This window comes from Polypterus senegalus, chromosome 8 (assembly GCF_016835505.1).
Source record: "Polypterus senegalus isolate Bchr_013 chromosome 8, ASM1683550v1, whole genome shotgun sequence".
Classification (NCBI taxonomy): Eukaryota; Metazoa; Chordata; class Cladistia; order Polypteriformes; family Polypteridae; genus Polypterus; species Polypterus senegalus.
In genome coordinates, this window is record NC_053161.1 from 130,425,684 (window position 1) to 130,448,309 (window position 22,626).

Sequence of the window (22,626 nt, forward strand, 5' to 3'; positions counted from 1 at the left end):
TGAGTGGACATCGTTCCGTAGCATTTCATCACAAATGCTCTTGTCTCTGCGGATCCAAGTCATAATCATCGAGTCTTTCAGGAGGGAGGTTTTGCATGACCTGTAGGGTCTCCCCAGTTGAAAACGGGGCCACGATAGCTGTCCAGGTTCCCATGTACCAGCACATCAATGTTGCCGTATGTTCGAAGCATAGCAGGAAACACTCTTGGTCATCCAAGAGAGCCATCTTCACCAGCACATCCCTGGGGAGTGCAAAGACCGGAGTGGCCACTGGAGCCTCATTTGGCTCCACTGATCTATAGTTGGACATCATATGCCTCTTGGGGTTCCATTGGTGCAAGACCTCATTCCTGGTACCATGTGACGCAGAATTGTTAAAAATATTTTCAGAAAACAATATTGTCTATATTGTATTTTAATTCAACTTCAGCTAGTTTTTGTCACTCCAGTTTTTATCCTTACTCTGTTTATCAAAGCAATTGTTGAGCTGTGGGGTCTATCCCAGTAGTAAAGGCAGGCAAAAACTCTGGACAAGAAAGGACGCCAGTGCATCACAAGCCACACTATCATATACCAGCGCTGGGCCACATTAGAGTCACCAATCATTCTAATTACATTTTTCTGTGACTCAAGCAAACATGGTGAGAATATGTAGACTGCATCAGGACTTAGAATTGAACTATTTCTCTGGAGCAATGATGGAGCTTCATAATACACTGTGCCTCAATACTGCCTTATCAAAGATCCATTATTTAAGGTTTAGATTTTTAAAGGATATCTTATACTGTATATATATATATATATATTATTTTATATAGGTTAACTAATATGGTGGCGCATGTTTACATCTCAGGTGCACTATCACCTTTCCTGACATTTTCTCTAGAAGCATTCAAACCTAAGCGACACGGCACAGAAAAAAATGTGTTTTTAGTTTTAAAAATGCATTTTCACTTAAGAGGTTTCTAGTGAAGTATAAACACATATGTATTTTTGTAGAGGCCACTCCTGTGGTATTTCAGTGCTGCTATGAGTTCAAATGAGAGTCGTCTTTAATCAGAACAGCCCTGGGGGGAGCTAGGTGTCTACTGAGCAATAACCCTGACTACAATAGTCTCTGGCAGAATAGCTAAAGGTAACAGAACAGTCATTCTTCTCAAGAGGTTAAAAGTGGTGCCTCAAAGAGTAGATTACTTTTCAATTCCCGATGTCTGCCCACAGTTTCTGCAGTTAGCTGATTTGGTCTCAATATTTCCAAGATATTGAGCTGCAGTCAGGTGTGATTCCTTGCCTCCTCTGTCAAGCTCATTCACAGTAGAAATTGCTGTGGGTAAAGATGTTAACAGACTTACATTTGAACTTGCAGCCATGTTTTGCTGTAAAGTAATGACCCATTTATTATTGTTTTTCAAATTAAAATATGTATGTAAAGAATAATGAAATATACAAAAACTATTATCGAGCATTAATATTAGGTAATTATCATATCCAGAGTTGGCTTCATCTTTATCCATCCAGGAATATCTTCCTGCCCCTTGTGTCTCAGTAGTGTAAAGAAGAGAAGAAACGTTTTCTCTGTTTGGCACAGAAAAATTTCATGACTCTCATAACAAAAGTGTTACTGTTCACAGGGAATATGTTTGGAAAATAAAAATAGTTGGAGTTTTGTGGAGTTTTCCTTAATTGGTCAGGCCTAAGATATATTATCAGCCCCTTTAAGCATTGTAACCACCAGGGGATGCCACTAAGCCCCAAACCTCAGACACAGTAATGCCCAACATGATAGTGGGATAAAATACAAGATAATTATTCACCCAAGACACCCTTTAACAATCACCCATGCAAAGGATCAATTAACAAACCACAATACAAATAAATCCTTCCACCTTCTGTCCTCCAGTTGAATGTTGCCTGCTGTCTCCCGACTCTGACTCCCTGAGGTGAGGTGGCAGGCTCCTTTTCAAGCTGGATCTGGGAATGCCACAATGTGTGCAGGTTATATGGAAATTAGGGAGGTTCCCCCAGACAGCGCCCTCTGCCGCCACCCAGGGAACCTGACAGGGTTGAACTTCCAGACTCCAACTCCAAAGCACCCCTGCAGGTCTCTCAACTGGACCACCACAAGAGAACTACTGTCACCTGCAGTATAAGGAATGGAACTGCTCCCAACTTCCAGCTTTCACTGGTCTAGCCATCATATTATTCCAGCTGGGCAAAATGTTGTTTCTTGGTCCAGCTGGCCAACCTGTCTGTCCTTTTGCTCTGGCCTCTCCTCCAGGTAAGAAACTATCCTCTTTAACAGCCAGCATGCCTGTTCTCCTTCTCAGACATCCACAACCTACGTTATCAAACCAGATTAATCCAGTTTAGAATCAGAGAGGGCTGGAGCCAATCCTGGCAACACTAAGTGCAAAGTGGGAAACCACTTAGGATTGTGTGTCAATCCATTGCAGGTCCCATGAACATACACTGTATATACTTAGGATTCAGAAAGTATTCAGACCCTTTCAGTTTATTTTTTACATTTTGCTATGTTGCAGCCTGGTGCCAAAAATAAGGAAAAATGAATTGAAATGGTGCAACACAGCAAAATATGCAAAATGTGAAGGGTGAGAATACTTTCTAAATCCACTGTATACTTAAAGTTATGCATAATGAAAAACAAATTAGAGCCTCCAATTAACCTAACCTGTACATCTTTTGCAAATGAGAGATTAAAAATATGCAGACACAGAGAGGATTTAACACTGACAACAATCAGATAATGAATTTCAACTCACAATTCTAGATGCTTGACATAACAGAGTTAAACATGGTGCCACCATAGGCAATAATATTCAAATTATTTATTTTGTTTTAAACACGCAAGAACAATTAAATCACTAAGTAAACTAAAAAATATCCTATGATTAAGCCCACTAGAACATAAAATTAATGTATTGAGTCCTGCTGTTTGCAAATGAATTTGAAGCTAACCCTGTCCACTCCAAAAGTGGAAGCTGGAAGAAATGCATACTTTCACATTTTTTGGAAAGAGTAATTTCATTTTAAAGATATCTAGTTTGCTGATTTAAAGCAAGTCAGGTAATCGGAAAATCACCAATATGGCTTCCAGCCAGAGATATTTATCAGCAGTCAGAGATTAGGATGCTTCTAAAGCACCCACAGAATGACTATATCACCTTTCAGATTTCTAGTTAATCCAATCTAAAAACTCTCAAGGACTGATACAGCAGGCACAGATTCATCACTTCAACTGAGCTATTTTGCTCTTTAGTGCACTTCTCGGAAAACTTTATCTGGCCTTTTTTAAAAAGTTCATTCTTTTGAAGTGATTTTTTTCCACGTTTGCAGTGTATTGGAGATTTATCTGTTTTATCATCCACCTTCAGTACACACCACTGTAGAGAGATTTTTAATTTTTCTGTGACCTTCTTAGCTTTCATCTTATACATCACATTTCCAAGTATTTGAAATAGTTTGACATATAACATGCTTATTGCCAATCTGTTCTATAAGCATCCATTTGTTCATTAACTCTATCCTAATTTCTACGAGGGGGAGTCGAGCTAAAGTTAGAAAATGGGTTTTATTAGAAAATGGAATGAACCTTAACAAAACTGTCATTTCTCAATGTAGTCTCCACCCTTCTCAATGCACTTGCGCCACCTGTCTGGAAGTGCCTGGATTCCAGCAGAATAAAATGTTTTGTCTTTTCAGACATGGTTACCATTTTCTGCTTCATTCACTAACAGCAGACTATGGTTTTTTGAACTTGCAAAATCTTCCTTTAAGATTGTCAAGATTATACACTCATTTGGCATGACAGCACGTTGGATAAACACAGACTTTGGGGAGGGAAGGGCAAAGTGCAGTCACAAGGCCATGTGGGAGTGGAATTAAACATTTAGATGCTAGAAGATCGGGGCTCTCATGCACCACTCTGCTGTGAAATTGTCTTGTCTCTGTGGGTCTCCGTTAGGCATAGTGTTTAAGTTATACCTTGAAACCTTTGTGTTCCTTGCATACTGGATCTGGTATGTTTGTGTTTAATTATTTTAAACCGAACTTCAGTACCTACTACACTGATGCTGACTTTAAACACGTTGTCTATCATCTCTTACAAACAGGCATTGTATAATAACAGGTAATTATTTTATATTTTAATCTGAAACTAAGATATCTACAGTCTTCTTACAGTCACCTTATTTTTCTTTCATGTGACCTAACTTGCCTTTAATCTTTTTGTCTAGTTTTGCTTTGCATTATTTTTTTTATGAAATCATAAAAAACATATTTATATGCACCATTACAATTAATGTTGCTCCTCAAAGTAGAGTTGTGAATTGTCGACGTGTACTTCAAGCAAACCTTACCAAAATTGACAAACCAATGCATGGCCATCTCAAGTAACTGTTTGTACATTATATTAATTTTCTAATTGATGGCTACTACAAAACTAACAATAATTCTTTAGTGATAGGCATTTCTCATTGTTTGCAACCTTGTTGTACTTAAGAGTCTATTACTATAATCACTGTGGACCACCAGGCTGGCACCGCCACCTGAACCCAACACAGTGGGACACAAGTTCAAGGCACACACAATTTTTATTTTTAATTTTTTACCTTGTGGAAACGCCTTCCCCCGTTTCCCAGATGCTTATCACAGTTCCCAGCACAATGCACAATACTATTTCTTCTCTTTCTCTCTCCTCCACTCCTCTGGTCAAGCTTCGTCTTCCTCCTCCCGACTCTGGCTCCTCGAGTAGTGGGTGCTGGCTCCTTTTATACCGCACCCGGAAGTGCTCCAAGTGCTTGTCGACCTTGTTTCCAGCAGCACTTCCGGGTGCGGTGGATGAACTGTCCAAAAGGGCTCAGCAGATCCTACTACAGCACCCCCTGGTGGCACCCACGGATCCCAAACGGGCTGCACCAAATTCCAACTCCCATGAAGTCCTGCAGGAGTCTGAGACACTGCTACAACTCGGGTTACGGGCTGCCATCTAGCATCCCAGGGGAGGTAACTCTCTGGCCATGCTTGCTCCCTCGGTCCTCACAGCGTGGAGGCATCCTAGCTAGACAAAGGCCCTGGCCGGAAAATATATCATATACTTAATTACTGCCAAAATGAACCCTGAGTTGTCAGTACTTTAAATTTGTTAAAGATGATAACTTCACCCGTCAATAGTTCTGTAGAAATAGTCAACTTAAGAGCAGAGTGTACCTAATGTATACAATTTAGGCACCAATTTGGTCATCCAAAGTTTACCTTCCTATATTAATCAATGCTGTTATTGTTTGTTGGGATTGGTTGTGTCCAGGGAATATCGAGAACTTGCAACTCCTGTGGCAGAAGAATATCAATTAAACTCACCCTAGAGTGTTAATTAAACAGAAGCACTTCTGCATCAATTTCAGGATGAGCTGGTCTTGTAACACAGAGGAACTACATAAGAAAGGGCAGAGCAGACTCTTTTTCTGCACTCTGTTAATATGGGTAATGATATCCTTTACATGTTCTACAATTCCGTGATGGCCACTTTGATTTCCTACACTAAGCTGATAACATCACTTAAAGAGAGCCACACCAAATCAACAAGCGGATTTATTGAAGAGCTACAATGCACTTTTTGCACCCTGTTTGGATTGTTTGAAATTAAAAGCTCTAAGGACATTTGCAACAATCTTGTTGATTTGTGTTCTTATTTGCCCAATTCCATCTCAGCCAATGACTATCGATGAACCGGGTTCAAGTTTGTTGCTTGACAAAATCTATCAATTAAAACACATGACACCAAAGAAAAATGAATGAGAAGATTTACTGATATAGACTGTAACTTTCAAGAAAAATGGAATAGCACAATTCTGATTTCAGACTTTTAAAAGGTCCAGATTCCAAATAAGGGGTACTTGATTCAAGGACCCAATCCACCTTTTCACATCTTGGACTTAAGGATCTTTCTTTACACAAATTTGATGTGTAAGCCCAGCTCAGGAGTAGTTATTCAAGGCTAACCAAATGTTGGACAGTCATGTGACTTAGATAGATAGATAGATAGATAGATAGATAGATAGATAGATAGATAGATAGATAGATAGATAGATAGATAGATAGATAGATACTTTATTAATCCCAAGGGGAAATTCACATAATCCAGCAGCAGTTGTCAGTCTGCTTAAACCTTGCCTTCATTCAAAGCACAACAGAGTGTCTTAATCTGCCTGCCTGCAGAATGTTAATGGCCTTCTCCCTTAATTGTAATGACAATCAAGAAAACTACAGTATGTGTTGCCCATGTCATATTGTGAGTTAAGTTTTGAATGAAGGCCTTTGTAATGGTGAACCGATCAGGCATTGGTACACCTTTATCTCATTGATCAAGGATTTACCTAATGAATTTTGTATGTTTGACAAGTTGCAATGCCGCACTACATAAGATCTTGCTCTTCACAGGGCTAAAATTAATTGAGAACCTTTATGAAAGTACACAAACTACTGTATATCTTTCTTATTTCCAAAAATGCTGTTCTTTTTCTTCATCAATGTACGGTACTTTATCCCTGTGCAGTTTAATTTTATGATTGTACTATGGATAAGTCAGAAGAGAAAATAGTGAGCCCATGTAACAGTTTTAAAGGTAATGAGAATGAAAGATACCACATAAAATACAGATCTGTTGAATGTTACACCCAACAAGTGGGTCCAGGAAAGGAATGTTTAACTCTGTTTTCATCATTTGAGTTTTGGGCAGTGGTTAGCATAGCTGCCTTCCAGACCTAGAATTCTGGATTTGAATCCTAACTCCACTGATTGTCTGAGTGGAAATGGTACATTCTCCCTATTAGAGGTACAGTAGTTCCTGCCAGCACATGGGTAGTATAGACAAATGCCAATATGATGTGTGAAAGCCCCAATCCCCTTGTAATGTGTCCCTATGTCCTCAATTCTCATCTAAACTGTGCTCATGTTGGTGGCCTTAGCCAGTTGCCCCACTACTGCTGCTGTCTGTTCACCAGAACAGAGTTTAAAAAGTAGAACTTTGGCAGCTGTCAAGGAGAATCATTGTGAAACTCTCATCGTACAGATCTGTGAAATGACATCTATCAAAATGCTTGAATGCCCCACCTTCTGTTATATTTAAATGCACAACAGCTCATGGAACAAGTACCTCAGCAACTGATAGAAAACACAAAGTCAGACGTTGTGCCATTATAATTGTTGGAAAAAACATTAAAATGAAGTGTTGCTGAGGACAGTGATAGCAGTGCTTTCTGACAGGGCAGAGATAAGAAACTTCCATTCACAGATGTAGTCTTCCTCTACACGCATACATGATGGCTGAGACTATTAGGCTCAGACCCAGAGGTACCCAAGTTTTTGTTTTTGAAGTGGAACCCAGTTGTGGTGATACTCATTTTGGGCCCTCACCCACAGTTGTCTTTTCTACTGTATTATGACATGGTGATAGATATTAGTCTTTATTGTTTGAGTTAGTTAAGTGACCTGTGGGTGTGACATTCTTATTAAGATTTGTGCCAATGTGAAAAAGCTGAGCTGATTACGCTTTCACACAATATAAGCAATCAGCTCAAACTTCATACCAAACACCCCATGATGGTATGCACCCACAGAGCCCGGAATGTGCGGTTTTTCTTTACTAAAATCTGTACTACCAAAGACCCCCAATGTGCAGAACCACATAAACTTTCTATGAAAATCCCAAATTAGGGTGGCTATTTCAAGTTCAGCTCTTTAAACATTGACAATATTGATGACTACAACATTATTGAAGGCAGCATTACATAGTTGACAGGTACACTTTACTGTCAATTGTAGCACTGAATATTTAGAGTGCAGCAGTTATGAGTTGTACATCAGCAAAATCCAGTGTTGTATACTAATAACCGTGATTTTTGCAATAACTTGTAGGGAAGGGAGACAGCCAAATGATGATTGTGTTGTTTCCAAATTTGTTCTATTGCTGGATTGGAATGTATTTAATTTAATAATGAATGCAAAGCATGTGTGGACTATTGTTTCTTCCTCAATCTGCACTTCTTTGGGTAAAGCACACTAATTCAAACAGAAATTATTGCTATGTATATGTGCTATCTACTCAATATAATAAAGTTTTGTGTTTGATGTCCAATAAACATTGTCGTTTTGGTTGAATAACATAATGTTGCCTGACATGTCAGTATGTTGGTTCTGGCTGAAGTGGCAGATGTCTTGCTAGGGCCCAAGGACTTGGGATCCATTCTTGTCTTTAGGCAATTGTTGTTAAGCAGGTCTGCCACAGTGCCAAAGTCTTGCTGTTGCAAATATTGCCCAAAAGTGAATGCTTAAAGGTACCAAAAGTACATATAAAAGCAGTGCAGTAAGAATATGGTTTTATTTTAATCCTGAAAAATGCATATGCATATGATGCCTGTAATTAGTAAGATTTATTATGCTGAGACCAAGCATACGATTCAATTTGATGACAGGTGTTTTTCTGAAAAACCAGATGGTAACTTTCAAGACAATGTAATTTTTCACTTTTTCATAGATGAAGGCTTGTGCACATTCTATGTGTGTCTAGCAGCTGTGTATTTAAGGCATCAATCAGGAACTTAGCTGTTAGTTGAAGATATCTTATTGAAGTGTCCTTGTTTTGTTTCCAGCATTGTTTGATCCACATCAGCAGCCTCATAGTATAGGATGGTAGAGTATACAGTAGGATAGGATAATCGTGTTGAACCACCTTTTCAATTCAATACAGACTATTGCAGGAGGATGGGTCTTATCACATCAATGTAGTGTGCCCTGTGGGAACCAATTCTGCCCCAATGTGAAATCTTTGGTAAATTTTTAGTGCAATATAAACTATACATAGATACAATAGGAAAGATTCGTATCCAGGGAGTAGATGTGGAGGTGGTGCACCCCTACAAGTATCCATCCACCCATCCATTTTCCAACCTGCTGAATCTGAACACAGGGTCATGGGGGTCTGCTGGAGCCAGTCCCAGCCAACACAGGGCAGGACACCAACCCACCGCAGGACACACACAAAGGTCAATTTAGAATCACCAATCCACCTAACCTGCATGTCTTTGGACTGTGGGAGGAAACCAGAGCACCCGGAGGAAACCCAAGCAGACATGGAAACTCCTCGGAGGGAGGACCCAGGAAGCGAACCCAGGTCTCCTAACTGCGAGGCAGCAGCGCTACCACTGCGCCACCGTGCCGCCCACCCCTACAAGTACTTTGGTGTAAACATCAGTGACAGGTTGGACTGGTCTCATAACACAGAGGACCTATATATGAAAGGGAAGAATAGGCTATTTCTTTCTTAGGAGACTTTGTTACTTTAATATGGGAAGTGACATCCTTCACATGGCCAGTGTGAATTACTGTTCTGTACTGTGCTAGACTGGTAACTTCACTTCCAGAGAGGCCCAACAAATCAACATGCTAATTTAAACGGGCAGCTTCTCCCATCTTAGTAGAGGGCTTTTGAAGCTTTGTCAGAGTGACCATCTCCCTGACCAAGACTCATCTTGCCCGTTTACTCAGTTTGGCCAGACGGACAACTCCAGGAAGAAACCTAGTGGTGCCAAACCTATTCCATTTCACAATTATTGACGTCACTGTCCTACTGGGAACATAGAAATGGTTTCATACCCATGCGTTGATCTATGACTAACCAAAATATGATCACAGAGGTCTACAGAGAGCTCCTTGGAGTTTGTGGTTTGGGTTTTGTCCCGACATGTGGTGTGAATTGTGGGACCATCTATACACAGATGTGTGGCTTTCTAAATGATGTCCAATCAATTCAGATTGCCACAGGTGGACTCAAATCAAATTCATGACACATCTCAAGGATAATTAATGCAAACAGGACGCACTGGACCACAATCTGGAGTGCCACAGCAAAGCGTCTGAATACTTACATAAACGAGAGATTTCAGTGTTTTATTTTAAATAAATCTGCAAACCTTTATGAAAACATGCTTTTACTTTGACATTATGGGTTACTGATTGTAGATTGATGGGAAAAAGAGGCAAATTTATTAATTTAAAATTAAATCTGCAACACAATAAGTTGTGCCGAAAGTGAAGCAGATGAATACTTTCTGAATACACTGTATATTTAGATACATTGGATTGATTAGAGCACTGTCACATGCACTCATGTAAACACAAAGTCATACTTAAGAATAAAATACAGTACTTTTAAAACAAGTAAAAATTTAAACTAGTCTATGACCTAAAAATATGACACAGTACATGCATGATTTGTTTACATGCATTTTACAATGTTTGATTGTGCTGAAGTGTTTTGATTTTGTTAAATGTTACTTTGTATTATAATTATAGTAAATTTATAAATGTTTACAACACTGTGAGCTTTTCAGTTGGAAGTGCACAATATAAAAATAATTTTGTACTAATTGCAGTTTTGAGGAAAATATGTGTTTATTCCTGCTTTAAATAATCATATACTAATCACAACACTGACACATCCACTTGATTTTGTGTTCATTACTCCAGAAAGAAGAGCCATCCTTGATTACTAAACAGGCTTTTTTTACACACATCTACTGTTATCTCCTGTTGCTGCTTGACCGGTCTCCTTTATGTGCTTTGTTTTCATGCTTTTATATTTCTTGAAATTATGCAGTATGGAAGTTATTTGAATAACATCTCTACCCATGCACCACCACAGTATAACATAAACTGACAACATTTACATTCTTAACCCCATTTATGCAAGGGAGGAGGGGCACCATTGCCAGACAGCATAGGGCACAAAGCAGGGACCAGCCTTGAAAGGGGTTTCCATTCAATTGTATGCCCACTATTACATATGCCCTCAGTCCAATTAAATCGGAGACATGATGGAATTAACCTAAAACACAAATAAGCAATAAAAAAACAAAATACATACTTGGGAAGATCATACAGACTCCACCTAGATATACACATACTTTTGGAAGGTACTGACCACTGCAACACCACACCATTCTTAAAACTGATAACAAAGCTGATATCTGCACTAGGTAAAGTTAGAATGTCATTGCAATGGCACTTGAAATAAATGTGCTCAGAGTTCTGTACATTAGTACTTTAATAACATTAATGATTCTGATAAAATTATACAAAGTCATCTGCTTTATGCTTCTACAATGAATGAAAATAAATCCAAAGGACAAACATTGTTTTATTTATTTCATTTACATTTGTAGAGTATTTTCTCAGATAATTCCAAGAATTTTCAACATTTTAAATATCTTCATGTTTTATATATTCTGCTACTTCTGGACCCCCAGTATCACTTGTTTTGATATGCTAACATTCAAAGGTGTTTTGTTCCAGTTACATACAGAAGATGAATTCAATATAATTCAAAACAGTTATTACTTGTCCAAACCAAAATGCATCAATGTCATCCCTCATTAAACACACCAGCGGCAATTAAGGATCGCAAATGCACCTATCCTGCATGTCTTTGGACTGTGGGAGGAAACCAGAGTACCCAGAGGAAACCCACGCAGACATGGGAGAACATGCAAACTCCATGCGGGGAGGACCCAGGAAGCGAACCTGGGTCTCCTAACTGTGAGGCAGCAGCGCCACCCCGCATAAACATTCATTTCAGCATTAATACAAGACTTATATATTCATACATTATTGGATTTATAGTATTCAGTGTACAGACTATTGACTCTAGTTTGAAGAAATATATATATATACGTACATAACAATTCAAAGAATTATAAATTCTGTTGTGCTGGTCTGATAGTAATATTAAAAAGGACGTGAACTAGAAAATTAGTGGTAACACAACTAATCAATTTGTGTAATCCTTAGAAGTGTGGTGTGTGGTGTGATGTGTTAGTTCAGGTATTAATAAACATAGGTTTGTTATAAAAACATGTATGTAAATATTTGTAATGTTTTCTACTGATGAAAATTGCCCAGCAAGATATGCATGAGCCTTATATGCAATAATCATCCAAAGGGTGATATGTGTAGAGCATGTTTTCATTCAATAGATTTGTTAAAATGATCAAAGAACAAAGCGAGAATAGCTGAACCATTTTTCTTATAATTGTTTCCTTGTTGACATTGCTCGACCAACCTGTAAACCCTTCGCCGATTGACTTCTGTTACAAATTTCGTGTCTCTTATGCAGGTAAAAAAAAAACCTTCCAGCAAAACAGATTTGACATTTGCCTTGAGGATAGCTAAAGCTACCCAGGGGTGGACTTCTGTGCTGTCATTTACCTCACCCTCATTCTTTTCTCTGATGTGTCACAGTAAAAATGACACCAAGTGAAAAATAAGTTATTTAGCTACACGTGGGTGACAGTATGTGAAAAATGATCAAAGAAGTCAGAAGCTATGTGTGGCAGCAAAAAGAAGAATGAACTCTGGTCTTACAGAACAGATCTGCAAAATAATGACTAGTCTGGTAAGCACCATGTATGAAGGATCCTTATATACAGGATTAAATATTTTATAAGACTCTTTAAAAACGCTACTCAAATTAAGATTAAAGGACCATAAAATACTTTTCAATCTACACTGTGAAAAGAAAAAAAGGCTAAAAATATTCTAACCACTGATCCTCTTGAAATGTCCTTAAATACTGTATATCCATTTCATGTGGGAAGTGTGGTATTGTTTTCTCTGGTTGTGAATTTTCTGTTTCTTCTTTTTCTTAGCAGAAACAGTTTAAGTAAATTATTTTGCAAGTAAAGTAAAGCATTTTCTTAAAGGGAATCACGAAAGTTAAATTTAAAATGAAAATGGATTTTCAGAACATGCAACCTTTTATAAATTACTGGAAACCACAGAGTCCACTAAGCTCACTTATCTAAGGACAATAGCTCAGCCAGCAACATTTTAAAAGCTGTCAGTTTCCTACAACTCTTCTAGTTTCTCTCTTGAATACACTTCCCCTTTATTTTTGCTGGTTTCCTAAAATATGTGTTTCCTATTTAAGATAGGAGAAAAAATGTTCCGGAATAAATTATTCTAACTCTGGTGTAACATTATAGTGAAAAAATACAACATGTGACCAGTGTACAGACAGGCTCCTAGGCCATTTTCTAAAAAATATTATAATCTATTAAAGAGAATTTTTTTCAAAATGAATTTTGTAAATCATTTTACACAAAACAAAGAATTATTCTTAGGAATAATAGGAAATGAAAAAGTGGTTGTGTATTACAAAACTAGCATGTGCCACCTTAGAACTTCATCTATACGATAAAACTAAAAGGCACAATCATTGTCATTGTGCATCTGGTAAATGCTTATATTCAAGGTGACTCACTATTCAACATCCAGATATAGTTTAATGGCCTATATACTCTGCATTTTTCCCAATTATGATACAGGATGGTTTATAGACTTAATCAGGGTGATACAGTAAATCAGAAGCAATTATTGAATTGTTAACATTGTGGCTTAAAGTTCAGTGCTTTCGCCGATATAGCTCACTGTACAAATTACACAACAAACTGTCACTAATGTGACAAAAATGTAATGAAGGATGTATCACAGTGGAATTTACAGATCAAACTAAGGACACTTGTATTTCTCCCTCATGTAGTCCTGAACTACTACACTTTCTGTTGTAGGATACAGTGATGTCCTCTTCTTCTTTCCTCAATGGCTGTCCCTACTCTTTATTATAGTTCTGTCCCTTTCTTCTGCTTGTTCTCTAACCTTGCATTAGATCATTCCATATTTCTCTCCGTTCTCCCCACAAGACAAGGGACTACATACCAAGCAACTCCTTTTTATGGAAATATTTGCTTGAATGGCAAGAAAGATAATAAAAGAAACATTTTTTTTAACTTTTAAACTTGTATTTAAAATACTAAATACATGCATGATTGTATTTCCAGTTGTACAACCAAAAAATCTGCTATAACGAAAATGTACCTTCATAAAATGACAAGTGTCTTTGTATGTGTGTCCATCCGGTTGCTATGTCTCTGCCATTCCAACAGATTTCACATCACAAACATTTGTAGTAATTAAATTCATAGCATTGGTCATTCCAACAGATGGCACAGTACTAACATTAACACTGCTTTTATGAGTCCCAAAATCATATGTAGAGCATTTGTCATTCATACAGATGGTGTTTCAGAAACATTTGTAGTAATGCATTTTATTACTAAACAGTTTTGTAACACATCATTTTTAGATTGATTACAAAACATGTTCCAATAGATGGTGCACTACAAACGCTAAAGCTGAGGTCTACGTTGATTACTTAGATTTCAACCTATCTTAGAAACCCAGTATTTTGTGTACTGCACTTTCGTACTGTTGTACGGGTAGAACCGTACAGATGTTTTTCAAGTTTGCTTAATGAATCCTAAGTTCAAATCATGATACATTTGATAATTAAGTTAATTCTCATGACAATGTAGATGTAATAACTCATGTTAAAAGTATAGGTTTTCCACTCTGTTCTCTCTTTCTTCTTTCTGATTTACATGGCAAAAACTAACTCTTGAAACCATGCTGCAATAAACAGAAAAGGAAATATGATTTTTTTGTACTGATAGAAATGTATATATGTGAGTAGTGGTTCATGTTATTCCTAATGATGCTCAGGCCTTCAAGTGACTTGAGGGGCAACTAAACTGCTGATCCTAAAAAGTCACATTATAAAGACAGACCTTCCTCTGCCAAGGGCTTTAACCACAAGTTAGAAAGAGCTTATCTGAATGAACCTAGTTGAAATTTTCCTATTGTATTTCCATGGGAAAACCCAAGCACTGCATTCTTGGGTGCACAGACTACCAACAAAAGGAGAGAATGTTTGAGGAGGGTGCAGAGATCGTCCAGCCTATAGTATTTTCCATTGTTTCGCCTGCCTAAACAACACTTATGAAAGCATAAAGTTCTTATGATATCATAATCAGGCCCTGTTCACACAATGGCATTGTCCTTATTTGGGACTCTCCATAAACCTCAAAAGCAAATGAGCCCTCCCCTAATATTTACCACACAGGTCTCTTTAAATTTAAGGAAAGAAATATTAAGTAAGAATTGCAGAGAGAGAGGTTTACATGTATTATAAAAAACATATTTTAGTCACAATGGTAAGGTATGTTTGTGAGTTCTAAGTGAGTGATAGACAATGCCATGCAAACGCCTTATCTAGTTCAGAGTTGTGGAGAGTTGTTTGGAAAGCATTAGTGGCAAGGCAGGAAACATACTTGAACTGGAACTGGAAATGAAAGGACTTCAGTTCATTGCAGAGTCCACTCATTAATAGAGACGCCACCAACAACCACATGGTGCCAATTAAACTAACACATACTGTATATGTTTGAAGATATGGAAGAGAACTAGAGTTCCTGGGGAGAAACCCAGAAATATGGGGAGAACCCACAGATCACACATTCAATGAAATGGTCCAATATTCTAAACCAGGATGCTGGATTCATGAAGGCAGCAGAGTTAACTACTATGACACAGTGCTGTCCATATGAGGAGGTTAGGAGCACACACTGATACAGTGCATTGCCGCACCCACCACACGACAAACCAACTTACGATCCAGATTCAGACCCGAGGCAGTCATGCAATGGAACAGTGCAAGGTTATTTATGGTGGCTGGAGTGCCAGTTCTACCACCAACCCCCAAGTTTTTCCAGGCTGAACAAATATATACCAAAACATAGCATTCATAATCCTGCTTAATCCAATTCTACTGTATTGGCATCAGACACAATGTTGAAACAGGGCACTGATGCATGGTAGTGCACACTTGCCTACAGACAGAATATTTGAAACTGACCATTAATCCAGTATGTCTTTGAAACTATAGAAGGAAGCTGGACTCCCAGAGAAAAGTGGAAAATGTGACAACACACCGACAACAACCAGGCAGAGAAAAAAATCATTTGAAAAAAATGATGCAGCAATCCTAGTCATGCCACACATTATACTAAACATTTTAATCACTGTACTCTTCAACTTATTTTTTTGCTTTTCTATGTTATTTAATTATAAAAAGGTAATAAATAATTGTCACTAGTATTTCAATTACATCTATCAATCTATTCAACGAATCCCTAACATATTGTGTGATGCTAACTTTTGGTTTCTTAAATGTTTTTTTCTGGACATGGGATAGCTTCATCTTCTTCCATTTACAAATATTGAATGTTTCTTTTTAATATCTAATATTTTTTTTAATTAATTTGAGATTAGTAAAATGATTGTGCTTAGAAATGTAGATTATAATGTGTACCTTGCTGTTCTCCATATACAATTTTTTAAAATTTACAGCACCATTTTAGAAAATATGCTCAAAAGCCTAAAATGGTGCTCTGCCTAGCTTAATTATTGAAAGCAAGCAAGGTTCTAATAATTATCATATTTTTAAATTACATCCAAATACTCAGAAATTCAAATTGTGTTATGGTTGTATGTTTCTCATTATTATATTTAATTATTTACTTTTTCATGGTTTCTAGACAAGCCTGTAACAACTTTAGTTTAGGTACTGCCAAAATGCATCTATTACTCATTTACTCTTATGTGACAAGTCCTTAATAAACAGTTCTTTGGATCTTCATAACACTTACATAGCATCAGTAAAGTGTTTACTCATCTCTGCAATGTGATCGACTAACAGAACTTCACTTTGGAGTGGTCTGAGGTAGCTTAACTGAGACAGATTTCTCTTGATATTACATATTTAGTATAAGACCTGTGAATCCTTCATATTAACAAGCAATTTTATCATCATGTCAATATACCATGCTGCATAGAGATGAATAACTTACCTACTGATGTTTTATAAATGTAATGAAGACCAAAAGAAGCCTTTGTTAAGGTCTTGTTACGTACGAGTAAACAAATCTTATCCAAGTCTTTGTTGGGTACTAATGCTGATATATCTTATCAGTTTTTTTCAGACACAGGGTTACAAATAAAGGAAGACGTGAGACATGCATAAGATTTTTCTACACATTTCTCAGCTGGTTGATTTAAAAAATACTTGTGAGAGATAAACGGCAAAGAGACAATCTCATGTCGGTGTAGTAAACTGACACCCACCACAAAAAGTTAGAAGTATCATTTCCCAAAACAATGAATAACAAGATCTCAAACTAAAGGAAAAAATGGAATGAAAATAACCAGGGTTTTAGCAATATACAGTAAATGCCTAAACATAAAAAGAAAGAAATGGCACATGAAAAGATATATTTAATGTATATGGCCGACTACCATCGGCAGAATTAAATAAAAATTCCTAAATAGAACTATACAATATATATTGTAGCAGCAATTGAATACCTAGAGATATCGGTCAAGCAACAAATTAAAGAAATACAGCTGACACAAGCTCTTCTTACCAATCATGTAGTGCAATATAAAAAGTCAATCATTTGCTTTAAGTGCTGTTTATCCTTGTTAGATATCTGTATGCAGACTGTACCTCATGTGTTTCGAAGAGAAGATTTAAATCATTATATTTAAGATATCCCCAAGTATTTCTTGTTAACAGTAATATTCACGTGATAGTACAAATATTATTTGATGACTTTCAATGCATTTACAATGTGTATGTATATTTTTGTAAAGAAGTATTACTTTGTTTTTATAAATTAACTTAATTTTCGAAAATGTTGCCAAAATCTCACATACAGTTTGGTTACTTGATTAAAAAAAGCTAATGGACTTTTGTTATTTACAGTACAAAGCTTCTGAATAATACCATAAATCACATTTTAGATATCTGAAGTTCTAAAGAAGTTCCCAAACAAGTTTCCCTGAGAATGCCAAAAGCTCCCATTACATTCAACAGCCTTACCTTTGTGCTCAGGACAGTCCTGCTCTTAAAATCTATTGTAAACTGTAAGGGGAGAAGCTGTTCTGTCTAACTTCCCTTAAGGGCTGCTACAGATTAACTAGGGATAAATGTTACAAAGACCTGGTAAAAGAGCAGTGATGTGTGAATGGCACCAGAAACCAGAAATGCTGAAAGATTGCATTATTATTGGCAACAGAAAAATGACAAGCTTTTGTTTCTTTTTATATGGTACTGTATATGAACTTCAGTGTTCACTACTCTATTAGTTTTATATGAGGCAAAAGCCTACAAAGTGAGGTGAACTAAGAGGTAATGTGTAAAATGCACAACGTTGTAATTGCACAACTTTGGCAATAAATCTTTTAATGAGTCCATGTATGTGCAGTGAGGCATGATGACAGGTTCAAAGCTCCAAGTCATTCTTTTGAACAAACAGCTCTTTCATCAACTAAAATACTCGAGTGGTTTACAAAAACTGAACACCAATTACAGGTGCCGAATTAACCTGGTAATAGGCTCCAACTCAATATGTCTCATCCCCCAATGAATTAAAAGGGCAAAGAACAGCAGGATCATTTGGATTGTGTTGGCAGGAAGCTTTTCACAATTTGTGATATCTAGGGCATGGGAAATATAATATCAAATAATGTTTAGTTAATATAGACACTAAAATGAATAAAGCCTTTATGAAGTTTTGTTTTGATATATGTTGCTAATGTGTCTAGTATTAAAGCCTCATTTTTGTAATATGTATAAATACAGTACTATCTGTAATATAATACTGCCACATACAGCAGTATGTATGTGCTTATTGTCTACCTACACATCCACTGCTAACTGCCTTTATTCATTACTGTACGTTCCAAGTGTATTTTATGAAATATATTATGTAGTAGTGACGTTAATAAAGAAAATCACTGTACTAAAATACAAAAAATGTTATTGAAAGCTAACGAATAAAAACCAAGTGGTGTTTGTACTAAGTTTTTATGTTAATTTGACAATGTTTATGCACATACCTTATTTTCTAAAGATAAAACTCTAACCTACCTCAAAGTAAGAGAGCTGTGGGGTGTCATTGTAATACCACCTGCTAATCTGCACAAGATCATTATGAATTCTAAAATATTCTTTTCATTAGATTGGCATAGTCTGTAAGGAGATGTTTCAAATTATTGTTTTGCTCCTTTTGCAGATCCTAATCAGGAAATGAATGCATTAGAAGCAGATTTACTGAACAGCTTTTACACATCAAAGGTATGTATTTTCTAATGGTGGGATTGAAGTACAAAGTAAACCCTGTCATGTCAACTGCCTTTTCAGATTTATGAAGATTTTTTTTCAAGTGAATTTAGAATAAATGCGGGGAAAAAATCATTGTATTTACTAAAGCACTACAATTAAGCAATACATTACAGAAGTGTCACATCAACACAGCAGCAAGCCATCCAGAAAATGTCTATCTATCCTTTTATCCATGTAACTCTTTCCATAATAATATAGGAGTCTTATCCCAGCAACAACATGCATAATTCAATTCAGTATAATTTACTGTATTATGCAGATTTAGAGATATTAAACAGTAACTGAAAAGTGAAATTTCATGAAACATATATAAAAATTAGCACACGTAATTATTAAAATAGACAGTAATGTTGAAATCCCACCAAAAGTCATGTGGAGGTATGGTAGAGATGCTTCAGAGATCTTTAGAGCTAGGTTGTCTAGAGTAATGTGCCCTTTATAAGATAGCCCATGGCAAATGTATAAGGTTTGACAATAAACAATCCAAATATTTGACTCTTATTGTAGTTTAAACAAATATAAGTGAACCTCAAATGAGAAAAACACACTGGGACCCACTCATTGAGTCTAACTAGGCTACGTGGGTCAACCAGCCACTAGGTGATCTTGAGGAAGGAGCTGTATGGGTTCATATGTTCGAAGTTTCATCTCCACTGTAGTGTATTTTTAAGTGTGAGAAATTAGGAGATGTGTTTCTGCTGTTTGTGATTGATGATGCTCTCTTCCTTCATCTGAATATTGTCTCCAGTGTGTAACAACTGAGTGCAAAATTGCAGGAATGAGAATTAGCATTTCCACATGTGAGGTAAAAAGTGGCTTCCTCCCAGGATATAAGTATATAAGCTCAAGTACCTTGGAGGGTTGGTTGTAAGGAAGGGTAGAGGCGATCTTAAGAATGACCAAGTTATTGGTGCAGCAGCAGTTTTGTGGACACTGTTTCATAATTTAGTAAAGTGAAAGCTAAGATTTCTGATAAAGCTTTTGATTCATTGGGCAGTCAACTTTTCCTTCCTCACCAATGGTCTCAATCACAGGGTAGAAATGAAACAATAAGACCATGAGTATGAGCAGCAGAAATGAGGATCCTAAGCAGGGAGGTTAAACTCATTTTTATAGAGAAGCTCAGAAATACAGGAGGTCCCTGATTTGAACCGCCACTTCCATGAACCAGTACAAGCCTACTAAGGTGTTTTGGGTATGTAGTTAGTTCATAGGCATCTTTCACATGGACACAGAAGACCCAGAAATAGAGTGGGGCAAGATGGAGCAACTGAGATTTATCCAAGAGGAGCTACAGAATGAATTAACTGCAGGCTAGAAATAAAACCAATTTAGCATATTGTAAGTAAAGCTTAGCAACAGTCATTTCTGCCTAAAATATTACGTCTGTGTGCTAATAATACAGTATAGGTCAATGTCAAAGAGAACACTTAAATTACAGTTATCATTATTAAGTCTAATATGATGCCTTCTAAATTTACAGGTGATTGTATCTTGTTACTCTAAGTAGCTTTTCCACCCTTTGATAGAATGTCTATATTTCTCCCTTCTCATGTTTAAGTAGCAATGTCATCCTGTGTTTAAATTACTAAAAAAGTTAATTAATGACACAGAAAAACCTCATTGTGTTTGAATAAGTGCAGCAGCATAAAATAGAATACTATAGTATGTTTTCAAATGAAATATGCTAATGATATTTTCTATTGGAAGCACATAGAAAGAAAATATTTCCAAACAATAATATAAAAGGATAGTCAGTGAAGTATTTTACGATATTTAGAAAATTATTTATAGCAATTGAGAAAGGCACGTTTCACATTCATTATAATGTATAAGGTGATACTGAAGTTGCAGAGAGATCGAATGGGCCTTGTTCAAAGTCTCCATTGTGGAAGCAGCTGCAAAGAGGTGGCAACCCAAGGACCTAATGATGGACACCAGAGGTGAATGATGGCATCATGCCGAAAAAGGAGGCCTTCCATATATAGTTAGAGTAGGAGACTCCTGAAGCATTAGAGAGGTCCAAAAAGGGCTTCAGCCTTGGCAGTTATGGAACCAAAAACCCAGGTGTGGCAGGAGTTTAGAGAGACCATAGAAAGCGACTATCATTTGGGTTCAAAGAGGTTCTGGCAAACCATCAGGTGACTTAGAAAGGAAAGGCAGAGATGCGCCCAAGCTGTTCTCAGCAAGAGAAGAGAAGTGCTGACCCAGACTGAGGATATTGTCTGGTGGTGGAAAGAACACTTTGAGGAGCTCCAGAAGCTAATGGACACGCCCTTTGTGGAGGAGGCAGAGCCAAAAGCTGATGGGGGATAAATGCCCATTTTTCTTAGGGAGGTCACTGAGGTAGTTAAGCAACTCCACAGTGGCAAGTTCCCTTTGGGTGGATGAGATCCATCCAGAAATTTTGAAGGTTTTGAACAATGTTGGGCTGTCATGGCTGACATGCCTTTTAAGTGTTGGTGGTCATTGGGAGCTGTGTCTCTGAAGTGGCAGAACAGGGCAGTGGTCCCCACTTTTAAAAAGGTGGACACGAAAGATGTGCTCCAGCTATCAGGGATCACACTCTCCAGCATGCCAGGATACTAGAAAGGATACTCCATCCAGTCGTGAAAACTCAGATCCAGGAGGAGCAACGTGGATTCTACCCAGGTCAAGGAATGATGGACTAGCTCTCCACCCTCATGAGGATTGATGAGGGAGTATGGGAGTACACCCAATCGGTGTACATCTGCTTTGTGGACTTCAAAAAAGTGTATGACCATGTTGCTGGGAGAGTATGGGTTTACAAGGCCCCTAACGAGGGCTATTTGGTCCCTGTAAAATCAAAGTGAGAGCTATAACTGAATACGGAAAACCATCAGCATCGTTTCCAGTGGATGTGGGACTCTGCCAGGACTGTGCTTTGTTTCTTGTCCTGTTTGTGACTTTCATAGACAGGATATCAAGCTGTAGCCATGAAGTGAAGGGAGACCAATTTGGTGGCCTTAGAATTGTGTCACTGCTTTTTGCAGATGACATTCTTCTGTTGGGTTAATTGGGCTGTGAACTCTAGTATATATTGGTACAGTTTGCAACCAGTTATGAAGAGGCAGGGATGAGGATCAGCACAACCAAATCTGAGGTCATGGTCCTTAGTAAGAAAAACATGGACTGTCCTCTCTGAGTGGGAGGTGAGTTACAGCCTCATGTGGATGAGTTTAAGTACCTTGAGGTGTTGTTCACAAGGGAGGGTAAAAGGAATGGTGAGATCAACAGACATATTGGGGCAGTGAGTCAAGTCAGAAGGCAAAGCACTCAATTTACTGGTCGATCTACATCCCTACCCTCACTTATGGTCATCAGCTTTGGATAATGACCAATAGAATGAGATTGTGGGTACAAGCGCATGAAATGAGTTTTCTCCAAAGGGTAACTTGGCTCTCCTTTAGGGAAGCATATGAAGTGCAGACACCTGGGAGAGGCTTGGAGTA

General features: G+C 37.5%; 1 protein-coding gene across 1 annotated transcript in view; it reads left to right on the forward strand.

Moving 5' to 3' along the window:
* Positions 1–22,626, forward strand: part of nts (neurotensin) — an 80,007-nt gene that overhangs the window by 16,425 nt on the left and 40,956 nt on the right. Inside the window, exon 2 of the mRNA XM_039761772.1 lies at positions 19,044–19,105. Coding sequence (XP_039617706.1) covers positions 19,044–19,105 — 62 coding nt within the window. The remainder of the gene's footprint in view (positions 1–19,043; positions 19,106–22,626) is intronic.